This window comes from Canis lupus, chromosome 15, assembly GCF_003254725.2.
Source record: "Canis lupus dingo isolate Sandy chromosome 15, ASM325472v2, whole genome shotgun sequence".
Taxonomy (NCBI): domain Eukaryota; kingdom Metazoa; phylum Chordata; class Mammalia; order Carnivora; family Canidae; genus Canis; species Canis lupus.
This window is the reverse complement of record NC_064257.1, coordinates 63,831,019-63,843,575: the sequence shown is the minus strand read 5'-3', so window position 1 is coordinate 63,843,575 and position 12,557 is coordinate 63,831,019. Positions and strand designations below refer to the sequence as shown.

The following is a 12,557-nucleotide window of genomic DNA, read 5'->3' as shown; positions in this document are numbered from 1 at the left end:
GGAAACAGCAAATGTTGGAGAGGATGTGGAGAAAAGGGAGCCCTCCTGCACTGTTGGTGGGAATGCGAGCTGGTATAGACACGCTGGAAAATGGTATAGAGGTTCCTCTAGAATGTCATATTTTGTAATTATCAGAAGTAGAATATGCTATATGTATATTTAAAATGCTCAGAGAAATAAAATATGAAATTTGAAACATGAGAAAATCAGATAATTCTAAAAATTACTATTTACATTTTAAAGTAACCAAAGGTTAGAAATGAAAATATTGTCAATGGACAGGTTAAAAAGCTGATTTGATATTGCTAAAGAGAATGTGTGAACTAGAGATAGATCAAAAGAATTACACCTAAAAATAGAGATGACCATGTTATACACCTTAAGCTTACACAATGTCATATGTCAATTACATCTCAATAAAGCTAGAAAAAAAAACACAAAGAAATAAGAGATGAAACAATATAAAAATATGTCAAAAACTAAGGTATAATGAAGAAGTTTAGCCTTTTATTAATTCGGAGATTTGGAAAGAAAGAATGATCCATCATGGATAGGTATTTGCCTGGATTGATGAGAGACAAGAATTTGCACATTTAAGATGGATGAAGAATCCCAAGTGGGATAAATTAAGCATATGCACACACACACTCACAGATAAATACACACACTGGATGCAATATAGTAAAATTATAGAATATAAAAAATGAATATCTTAACAAGTTACCTACAAAGGAACAAAAACTAGTCTACAATAGATTTCTTCTATAACAATGAGAGAAACCAGATTATGGTGAAATTGTATATGATTCCTAAAATATTTAAGAATGAAGAAGTAATATAAACATGTTTAGAAATATAAAAACTGATTTTTATCCATCATCGTAGCATCATGGACGATATTTCCATTCCATGAATTTCAGGAAGATTCAAATGTCCCCCTAAGGAATGTGAGAAAGGAAGCTAAGGGGAATTTGGGATGTGTTGATACAAGTATATTTTTCAGAATATGGGGGAAGAATATACACTCTTATGTACTGATGAATTCCACTAAAAACTCTCAAGTACAAGTAATTTATTGATCCCAGGAAGATCAAATAAGGGAATGGTTAGGTAGGATCCGGAATGGAACAAGACCAACGCGGGAAGTGTTAACAAGTGGGTTTCCACCGGGGCAGCTACAAGTAGATTTTACTGGGAATCTCAGAACGGTGTGCAAACTGCCTCGGAGACGTCTTACCTGAGGGGCAAGATAGCTGGGGCATTTACCCTACAAGTCCTATCACGCTTTTGGCCGAGGGCTGTCTGTGGGGCATTGCATCCTTAGCACCTGTGGCCTCCTGCGTGGCAGTAAGGAGAAGAGCGCTCAGGCAGAGAGTTGCAGAGACTTGCAGTAAGAAGGTGTCAGGAAACACGGGAGCAGTGGCCACCAAGGGGATAACGGGCAGAGCAAAGGCAGCTTACCTAGAATCATGGACCAGATGTAAATAAAAAGGTATTTATTAGCCAACTATTATACATAGGAAATACATGTGATGCGCATGTCTACGTGTGTGTGTGCTGGTACATATGTGATACCAAAGAGGATGCAAGAAAATACTGTAATGATATCAAATTACCTCATTATTTTCTATATTTCCCCCTACTTTTTAAAGTTTCATTTCTATAAACGTATTTATATAGATCTATGAGTGAGAGTTCCGTATTCAAATTCCTTGTCATGAGGATAATGAAAGAAATAGACATTTAAAAATACCTACCTGCATGCCTAAGTGCTGCCTATTTCTTCATACTCTACTATGTTCCAAAGTGTTTTAATGTGGGCAATAGCTTTATGGGAAATCAACCAAAAAAAAAAAAATTAAATAGTTTTCTTAAAAAAAAAAAAAGAAAGAAAACTAGAACTGAATTGATAAATGTAAATAAAATCAATGAAAAATGTTTTTTAATGTAAAGTTTTAGAAAATGATGTATAATATTCCTGTGTGAAAGTTTCACATTTGACATTTTCTTTTTTTTTTTTTTAACTTATTTACAGATACTTTCAAGAAAAAGGTTCCTAATTTGGGATTTATTTCAATGTCATCTGAAGTGGTTGATAAGTTCGTTGGCGACCTTTTGAAAGATCTCCCTTTCTTGAAGAGGTATAAAACCGAAAATACCTCAGTAAATGGGTGGAATGGATGATTTACTCATTAAAGATTCTACGAAATGGAGTATATTAGATGCAATATGTGTTTGTGACACATAATGAGTTTATAGCAAATTTATCAATGTCTTTGATCGTAGCTAGGTTAAAATCAACATGATTTTAATTTTAGAGTAAAATTACTGCAGCTGGAATTTCTAACTAATGAATTGATTTTTAATTAATGGATTAATTAATGAATATTTGTTGATGTTGATGGGACTGTTAGAAATGTGGAGTAGATTCTGGGTTCTAAAGCACCTAGTAAACTGCTTTTTGGATTCTAACAGCCACATCCTATTACAGAAAGAGGAAGCGTGGCGATGGTTTTTTAAAATATTAAAAAATGATATCTGTGCTGTGTTCTATTTAGAGGCATGAAATTTAAAGCATGCATATTTTTTTGTCCCACAGTGATGATCCTATTGTAACGTCACTAGTTAAACAAAAGGAATTTGATGAGCTTGTGCACTGGCATTCTCACAGACCCCTTAGTGATGACTATGACAGGACAAGGTGTCAATTCGATGGTGAGTTCTATGACTATGGTGAAATAAATTAAAATCAATTTCACTCTTTTTTTATTTTGTAATAAAAAATTGTATCATGAACCACAGGTTATATTTCTTGAATAATAATAGTCTCAGAGATATTTAGGTGCATGTCAGTAGAGATGGTAATGAAAAAGTCCCATCGTTTACTGGTAGTCACGGGGACGCAGAAATGCAGATGTCCTAGGAAGTGCAGCAATACTGCATTTGTCCCCACAAGAATTCAAGCCTTTTTAAAATAAATATGGTTTGTAGCTTAAGATCTTTGTGTATTACTTGAAGCATTGCTTCATAATGCTGAGGCCATTGTCTCTCAGGCAGTTTCAGCCACTTTCACACCACCCAGTTGATTAAATGCAACAAGTGCCAGTATTTGATGTGTCTTCATGCTCAGGATGGTTGGAACTGCAAAAGGAGGCTCATGAAACCACTAAAAGTAGACCAGGAGAGATTGAATTAGGGATCTTGTCTCCTTGGTTCATCCCTTGTCTTCATCTCACCTTTGCCTACCCCTATGCTTACCTCCACCGTCCTTCAAGTTGACAAAACTCACTTCCAGAAGAATCTAGGAGTGCTCATAGTAAGCTCGCTCATATGTATCAGCCTCTTTATATAAACAGCTACTAAGATCCTGCAAGATGTGAGGGGATCTTTTAGATTGACCATTAATATCCTTCCAAGTGGTTTAATTCGATATGTGTAGATGCAGACATGGAAAAAAATCAACTGGCTTAATTATCCCTTAATTGTAATTTTCCTTTGGTTTGGGAGGAAGTCATACCTTGATTGTTGGAGTTTCCTATGTCAGTGGATTTTTCCGTAGTGAAAGTGTTTTTCAGCTCCCAGACTCTTGAGTCTGTGGCTATGGTTTGGAGTAAGGATTTTTCTGTCCAGCAGTGCCAGAAGCCAGAGTATCCAAGATGGGTATCTTCTTGATTTTGCCTCTACCTTCTTCTTAAACCCATTCATAGGGCAGATAATAGAGGTAAAACTCAGAATCTGACATTCTTTTTAGCATCCTGATATTGGCTTTAGGATGTAGACAGTGAAAGAATGTTTCATCACTTCCATCCTTTAATAAGGTAAGGAATGAGTCCGTGAACAAGAATTAGCCTGACTTAAGATTCCCTCTTTAACAAAAGTAAATTAGACTAAATTGCTGTTTTAAAATAAAAAATACGTGTGTGTGTGTGTGTGATGGCATGAAGAATTAGTGAGAATGCTATTGAAAAACTCTAAGAGTTTTACATTTTAAGCCTTGAAAAACTATAGGAGTCTTACATTTTAAGTCTTTTCTTTTTCAGAAAAATCTAGAGATCCTCGTCATCTTAGGAACGTGCAGAAGTATAATGCTTTTCAGCAATTTTATGGGAATTCATTAGAATCAGTCTCTCCAAAACTCATTGTAACTCAAGCTGTAAAGCCAAAAAAGAATTTCAATGCACCCAAGAACAAAAAGACACATGTAGGTTCTATTAGTTCTATCAAGTTCTAAAACTTTTTTTTTTTTCATCTTAAGTTGATATTTGTCCAATTCCTCTGGTAGTTTCTTTGCATGCTATGACTTTTCTTTTTATGTATGATCACTTAGGTTATTTTATTTACTTAGTAAGAAAGTCTAGCCTCTTCTGTACAGAATAAAATATATATTTATTTGAGAGAGAATATAAGAATATAATATAAGTAAGGTACTAAAGGCTTGGATTTAGAAATGTTGAAGTAAAATTAAAAATATAGTTTTATTGAGTTCTGGTCTAAGATGGCAATACAGGAGGTTCCTGAACTTGTCTCCTCCCATAGGCATAGTGAACTTACAGATAAATACAGAAAAATTCTCTCTGAAGGCAATCTGCAAAACTAGAGAAATAACACCTTGGACAAATGGAAAAAAAAGAAAAACCCACAATAAAATAGGCAGAAGAGGCTGAGACATAAACTCCCCCCTCCCCCGGTGCAGAGATATATAATTGGAAGAGAACTCAGAAGTCCCAGTTTTTCCCTGAGGAGGAAAGGATTAGGACCACATTTGCTTGGGAGTTAGGGAAGGCTCCATGGAGGGAATAGCTTGAAGAACAAGTAGGAAACAGGGGCGGCCATGGAAGAGTGGAGGAGGAAAATCCGTGCCAGAGAGATCGGCAGGGACCAACGCAGGAAACATGAGAAAACTGGCCTGATGTCTTTGATTTTATTAATTTACTCTTTGATTTGTAATCTATACCACTCAGAAATCTACAGAATTATGTGCAGAGGGGCTTTATGGTGATTAAATTTAATTGTCATAAGTTTTTAATTAACAGAGGCTTTAATTTTAAGAAACCAATACTGAGCCTAAAACTGTTCCTATTCAAGAATGGGATGATGATCAAAATAACCAATATACACTTAAGAATATTGTCTCATATATGAAATTTAATCTTGGACTATTTCCAACTTGTTTCATGATATGTTTCCCCGCCCCCCCCCCCATTATTGGGCAGGAAACCAAGGCTGAAATAATTGCTAGAGAGAATAAAAAGAGGTTATTTGCTAAGGAAGAAGAAAAAGAGGAGAAAAAATGGAATGCTCTGTCATTTTCTATTGAGGAGGAAATGAAAGAGAACTTAAACTCTGGAATAAACAACCTGGAAGATTTTTTGAAATCATGTAAAAGTAACTCCGTGAAATACCAAGTTGAAATGGTAGCGTTGAATGCCTGCTTGAAAGCATGGAAAGAACATTGCCAAGGTAAGGATATGTCATTCTATACTTTTCATTTTGACGAATTTGAGAATTAATAAAGGGATGTAATGACGACAGCTGCCATTCATTAACTGGAAGTTTGTGTTAGAAGCCGTAGGTGGATTCTGTGATCCTATCCTTACAAATTCCTCTAAGTGTTACTTCTTTGATCAATGAGCAACCTCAGAGTGGCCAATATGCAGCACATTCCTAAGCAAATTCAAGTGCAATCAGTCAAAGATGGGCTAAAGACTAGCTGCTTATAAAATCGTGGGCATCGTCAAGGGAACCAGCAAAGACAGGGCGCTGCTTGGGGACAACCTGCCACTCGGTCTTGAGATCTGAAGTGCACACATTTTCTTTCTGGGTAAAAACTGAAGATTATGTTTGCTGACCATGCTGGATTCTTCCAAACGTTGCTATGGCTTCCGTGTGGTCTACTTTGCAATTTCTGTAGCACGTATAGTAGAATAAAAAGGAGACAGGAAGAGGAAGATAAGGGGAAATAAGCCTGGGTGGAGGATGTAAATCGAGAGCAGGTGGTCATGTGCCCAGAGCTCCAAGCTGACGTGCCTCCTGGTGAGCCTAGGCGATGGGTCTGACTTGGGCGCCTCCGCACCTGGATCCTTTAACACATGGTCACCAGGCTCTCCTCCCTCCACCCTCGTCCTATTAACCTCAACCTGCTCTAGCACAGTTAACCTTTCACTGTGGTTTCCGTCAGAGAGAGAAAGATAAGGTTTGGCTTACACATGTCTCCCCAAACCAGCTGCTGTATGTGAATTTGCAGGTGACTGCCACTGAGAAGGATCAAAATTAAGTGGCTCACCCTCTTGAGGGTAAGAATTCTACATTGAATTTTTTTTTTTTTTAGTCTCGTATAGCATTCAGTGGGTGTTTGGGGTATTTGTTAGACAGCTAAAATGCAGATTTACTGGAAGAAATTTGAAAGTGAACACAGCCCTGACATCGTAAGTGTGCGAAGATTAGCAATGAGGAGGAATAAAAAGGGCGTGTATACCTATACCAAGATGAAGAAGAATTAGCACCGTCTGTGTCTGGCAGTTGCATAGATTGAATTGACGACTTCCAACGATCACACCAAATAGTTACCTATGGTCGACAGTAGGACTCGGTAAATGCTGCAGAATTTCCAACCAGATATTTAAAGTTATGTAAATATTTTTCTTTGACCATAGTAGAGAGGGGATGAAAATAATAGGTGGGGAATAGCTCTGGGGTTCCCCAGAACACTTACACAACCTTGCACTTTATCAGTCTTGTTTCTGCCATGAACTATACGACTTCTTTTTGTGGCCATTATTTGCACAGCTACTTCCCGGTTATCCATGGAAATGATGAAATGAGTATAGCCGTATTTACCGAGTCCCCTGTATTCCCAAACCCTTATTAGTGTTAAATAGTGGGTTTAACTAGGTCAGATTGGTAGCCTGGGTGACTAGTCTTGGATAATCAAACATTATTTTTGATAGTCTTTATAAAGATCATATTGTTTATTCTTTGCCAAGGTGAAACCACAAAAGACTTAAACATAGCTGTTCAAATGATGAAAAGGATCTATTCCTTGGTGGGAAAATACCCGGAACTTTTGCAGGAGGCAGATCAGCAACTCATAGCCAGATGCCTGAAGTATTTAGGATTTGCTGAGTTGGCAAGTTCTTTATATCCAACCCAGGTAATTTTCAGAATAGCTCCATTTTAACAGAATAATTATTGGGTGTACAGTAAATGTCTTGTGCAAATACAGTCACCTCTTCTAGATTTTTCTTTTAATTAGCTGACAATATTTACTCCTACGTTCAAAGCCATTACTAGTAATTCAGCTGCTCGAACTCAGAATAATCTAGAATTAGAAAACTAATACAAATGTTTGTCTGGACAAACAGATTAAATGCCAGTTCATTCCTGCAGACCCTTAAAACTACTACTGTGTTTAATTCTAGCAAACAGTTTAAGAACTATATTGTCCTTGTTCCGTTGTCTTTAAGTGTCTTAGGTTGTAGCTACAAATACCATAATGGACATTTGAAAATCCTGATGCTTATCAATATACTGAGAGTTAAGATAATGACTTAGGTGGTAAAGAACTTCTTCGATAAATATTATAAAACTGAAAAGACGGTAACATGCTTTTCTCATAAAAAGTGCTCAGTAATAAGTATTTTAATTATTTAAATAATATTTTAGTTTAAAATCACTTTCTCAATGGAGTTTTGAAATAACATAGGTTGCAGAAGATGACATAAAGAAGAAAACAGATAAATACTCAGTTGGCATGGGGCCTGTTCGGTTTCAACTACAATACATGGGTCATTACTTGATACGAGATGAGAGAAAAGATCCAGATCCCAGAGTTCAGAATTTTATTCCTGACACATGGCAGGTAATAATGGAATGAAACAAAAATTTTATTTTATTTGTATTTTATTATTATTAAATGTGATCTCAGAAACTTCTCATTATGGTGACTCTGCATATTATATTTGGCATGAACTTAATATTGAGTCATGTCATCGAAAATTATTTCATCGTTGGAAATGACAAAATGGAAACTATTTTCTATTTAAAGAGAGTAAAATTTTCATTTCATTCATGTTTTATAAATAGGCCATCTCCTTGGAGGTACTTTGAAGAATTCACATATCTATTTTTCAAGTTCCGTCTGTGTCATGCAGGTGTATCATTGTGGAGCAATCTCCACGTTTTCACTGCGTCGTAGGATTTCATATGTAAATGTGCGCAGAGCAATTGTGGTAGCTTAAACAATATAGCCATTGTTTAGACATTTACATGCTCTGCCTGTCACCATAGTAGCCATCTTTCGATAAATAAATGCAAAATTGATGGATATAAAATTTGAAATAAAACGGTGTGCTTCTGCATAAATTGAACTGTATACAATTGCTGATAAATTGAACATGTTTAGCTACGAAAGCGCAATTTCATAAGTTCAATCTAACAGATTTCCAGTACAGAATATGACTTTCTCTTTCTTAAGTCGATGATAGTAGGATATCTGTAAAAATTCCTGCCTCCTTTTCGGGAATGGGAGGACCAGTTCCTTACTTTAGCGCAGGACACAAAACAGCCAAGTGCTCTCTATAAATCCCACACACGTTGTCCATTTTATTTTGAGGTGTGGCCCAGAGTGGACCTAGATCACGAGTGTGCAGGCTGAGGTTGGGGGATGTTTTTCCATCTTCTGTCCATCATAGAAATGTATGATTCTTGGATTAGTTATCATTTTGATGAATAAAAAACATAAACTGAGAGGATGGAAATTTTGCATGCCCTCCAAAGTAGCCACCTGACATTCTTCTATATAAAAAAGTACAAGCTAAGTGGTAAAATGATGAATGACTGATTTTTTTTTTTCTCTTCAGCTACCATTTCACTATTACAAAAATACACATTGGCTGCTTCTTAGAAATACTTAATTTCTCAAAGCCTTTAGAGAAGGGCTGTATTTAATCAATGACAAACACTTGGGAAAAAAAAAAAAGAAATCTTCCCAATGAGAAGATATCTATTCAGGCTCATTTTTCACATATGAACCCACCTTCAGATGCTCAAAACATAGCATTTCTGTCTTCTGAGAGAATGCCAGGAGTTCTTCAGGTTTTCCCATATGTTTTTTCATGTGTTCTCAACTCCCCTTCATGCCATTTGAAGTTCAGAAAATTACATTAGAAGTGAACCAATGGATTTGTTTTGGTAACGGGCTGTTCACGTGCTCCCAACCCTGCAGCGAGAGCTCCTTGATGTTGTGGATAATAATGAGTCAGCGGTGATCGTTGCCCCGACGTCCTCGGGCAAGACCTATGCTTCCTACTACTGCATGGAGAAGGTGCTGAAGGAGAGCAACGAAGGGGTGGTCGTGTATGTCGCACCAACAAAGGTAGCGCTCCAGTGACTCGAATTTTCTTTCTTTCCTAAACCTCTTTTTAAAATACTGCATGTAGTCCCGTGGTGAGTCTGTCTCACTTTTTATGATTTACTTACTTTCTAGTTGTATTGATGTATTTACTGATGTATGATCGGCCCGTAACCTTGTACTACTTAAGGTGCACCTCACATACACTGAGAGATGCAGACGTTGTGAGCTGATTGCCAGGGTGAGCTTGGTTAACGTCCATCACCTCATGTATCTACAAACGTTTTTTTCTTTTGTTTTTTTTTTTCTTTTTTTTTTTTTCGTTTTTTTCTTTTGATGAGAACTTTTAAGATCCACGCCCTTAGCAGCTTTCAAATATGCGATGCAGTATTGTCCACTAGCGTTCCCATGCTGTACATTCCTTGTCTACTACTTATCTATTTTATAACTGGAAGTTTGTACCTTTTACCCCCTTCACCCATTTCACCCACTGCCTCCCACCCCTACCCCATCATTCTGTTCTCTGTTTCCATAAGAACCAGAGATCCATCTGACCGTCCTTCACTTGACCTTTCTTCTATCCTTCACTCAACAGCTCCTCTCTAAGCCTTGGTCATCCAGGGATTCAGCCATTTTTTCCAATGTGTGAGCGACATTTCCTGTTTTTTTCTTCCAATTAAGCCATTTTTCCCCCATTTTACTTTAAGTTGAGGTTTATCAATGAGGTTCATTTGATATATGCATAGCAAATATCTCAAGAGCATGTTAGTGTATTTAAAATAGATGTGAATAAGACAGGCTGTTAAGCTTTCTACACTTACAATCATACACATTTTTAGACGGTCCCTCTCCTTCTTTGAGGTTTCATCTCTGCTTTATTATGTGATTATTGAATTTCTTTCCTTGTCAATCAGGCCCTTGTTAATCAAGTGGCAGCAACTGTTCATAATCGTTTTACCAAAAGTCTGCCAAATGGTGAAGCTCTATGTGGTGTTTTTACAAGGGATTATCGTCATGACGCCTTAAACTGTCAGGTGAGATATATTGATTAATGCATTTGTTTTCAAATGTGTAATAGTACTAATATATATCTATTTCACCAGAAACTCAGCATCTTCCCAAAGCCTCATGGAAATAGTTTTCTGAATTTACAAAAGATGAAATGGCTTTACAGAAAATTTAATATCGTCACGTTCCAGAGTTGAGAAATAGCACTCATCTTTCTCTAAGGATACTTATATTTTGATTTCAGATTTCAGTTATAGTTTATTGTATAATCTTGGCTTATAAATGGATTCGAAATGATCTGAAGAACCCAATGCTATAAAAAGTAACAAACACCAATTTCTAACCAGAATGACTTTTTTTTGACGATTAGGATATAGTCGCTTTTTTTTTTTTTTTTGATGAGTAGGATACTCATCATGATTTTTAAAAATTATTATGTATTTATTTGAGAGAGAGAGAAAGAGAGAGAGCGTGTATGTACAGGAGGGGCAAGAGGCAGGGGAAGAAATAGACTCCTGGCTGAGCAGGGAGCCTAACATGAGACCTGATCTCAGGACCCTGCGATCACGACCCGAGCCGAAGGCGGATGCCTAAACCAACTGAGCCACCCGGGCGCCCTGATACTCATCATAATTTAAAATATGTTGTATTATTGATAGAATACCTGATGCTAAATAAGTCATAGATAGTTTTCCTCCCTAACAAATCCATAAATCAATAAGACTGAACAAAAAAGTAGAAAGTTGATCATAGAACATTACAGAGCAGACATGAAGATGTGCCCCCCAGACTTCCTTTCAAGGATGGACCCGCTGCCCAGATGTGGGGACGGTGGTCGGGACCAATGCCAGCTGCCAATTCTTCCATTTCTGCTCCACAGTCCACGTCCGGGGGCTGAGTTGGGCAGGGGGCAAACACTGGGACATCTCAGCCTGCAGTGGAAGGGCTCTGACAGCAGCATGGGCTCCGAGGTCTGAGCCGCGTTGGCCAAGGTTTCCTCAGGCCTGTTTTGAAGTTCAGCCTCTCCATCGGCCCAGTCTTACTTTTCCCCACATCCGTTGTTGTTGATCCTAATGTTGTGACATTTTTCAAACAAAACTATCTTAGAGTCAGAGGAAGAAATAAACCTGTGATGGTTAACTCTCCGTTTGTATTACTTTGAATGCTTTTAAACAAGAATTAAAAATAAATAAATAAACAAATAAATAAATAAATAAGAATTTAAGCTTCAAATCTGATATTTTACCACGTTGACTCGTAAAAATTATAGTTTCATAAGCTTTAACCTACTATGTCACAATTTTAATAAAATATTCTCAGAGTGATACTAAGTCATTAGCAGGTACATTCAAGAGTTGGAATTCTATCGTTTATATTCTCACAATGAAGTCTGTACGTAATAATAAGTACTCAAAATTTTTGTTTATGCAATGTTATTTTTAGGTACTTATTACAGTGCCTGCCTGCTTTGAAATTCTGCTATTATCTCCTCATCGCCAAGCATGGGTGAAAAGGATCAGATATGTTATATTTGATGAGGTAGGTTCGGTATTGCTACTCTAGGTTGATCTCCTAGTGTGCATCTGTGCTGTAATGAAGATATCTGGTGCTTCAAGACACTTGTCCCTTGGTATAGAGCTCAGGTCAGCGGGGGGCGCTTCCTTCCGAATGGTTTCCTCAGGCTCTTGGCTCCGTTTCCGCGTCGTGACTCAATAGGGGATGTCAGCATGTGCTGCAGAGGTCTGTACAGCAAGGGGAGGATTAACCTCCATGGTGTAAGTTTTCCTGGGGAGAGGCTTCCAAATCCAGTCTTTGATCTCTAAAGCAGAGCATTTTGGTCTCTAACAATGATAGCAGTTAAGTAAGTTATTTCATCAGCCGTGGACCCAAAAGAGAAGCAAGTGGCACAGTCAAAACATAGCAATTCGGGAAGAGTTTTCCAAAAGTGTGTGCGAGGGAAAACTATAAAGGTTAGCACAGCAATCGAGCATCCCGTAGGGGTAGGGGCCTAGCCCTACGCTTGAAGGGACAAGGGAAAGAAGCAGTTACTGAGGCACGAAGGAGATCCTGACCGAGGTAGCCACGTTGGGAGAACTTGCGTCAGTTGAGGGTCAGGGCCAGTTCAAGGTGACCTTTCGGGAAGGGACCCAGTGAAGGAAAGACCTCATTCCCATCCTTCTTCCCTTCTCCTGATCCCATC

The 12,557-nt window shown here is 37.7% G+C and overlaps 1 protein-coding gene across 4 annotated transcripts in view; it reads left to right on the top strand.

Moving 5' to 3' along the window:
• The window catches only part of DDX60 (DExD/H-box helicase 60), a 92,478-nt gene that overhangs the window by 26,770 nt on the left and 53,151 nt on the right, over nucleotides 1-12,557 (top strand). For all 4 annotated transcript variants that reach the window (XM_049094375.1, XM_049094377.1, XM_049094376.1 and 1 more), the window contains 9 exons: nucleotides 2,036-2,141; nucleotides 2,600-2,715; nucleotides 4,041-4,201; nucleotides 5,214-5,460; nucleotides 6,984-7,150; nucleotides 7,703-7,858; nucleotides 9,224-9,373; nucleotides 10,264-10,383; nucleotides 11,801-11,896. In XM_049094375.1, coding sequence (XP_048950332.1) covers nucleotides 2,036-2,141; nucleotides 2,600-2,715; nucleotides 4,041-4,201; nucleotides 5,214-5,460; nucleotides 6,984-7,150; nucleotides 7,703-7,858; nucleotides 9,224-9,373; nucleotides 10,264-10,383; nucleotides 11,801-11,896 — 1,319 coding nt within the window. The remainder of the gene's footprint in view (nucleotides 1-2,035; nucleotides 2,142-2,599; nucleotides 2,716-4,040; nucleotides 4,202-5,213; nucleotides 5,461-6,983; nucleotides 7,151-7,702; nucleotides 7,859-9,223; nucleotides 9,374-10,263; nucleotides 10,384-11,800; nucleotides 11,897-12,557) is intronic.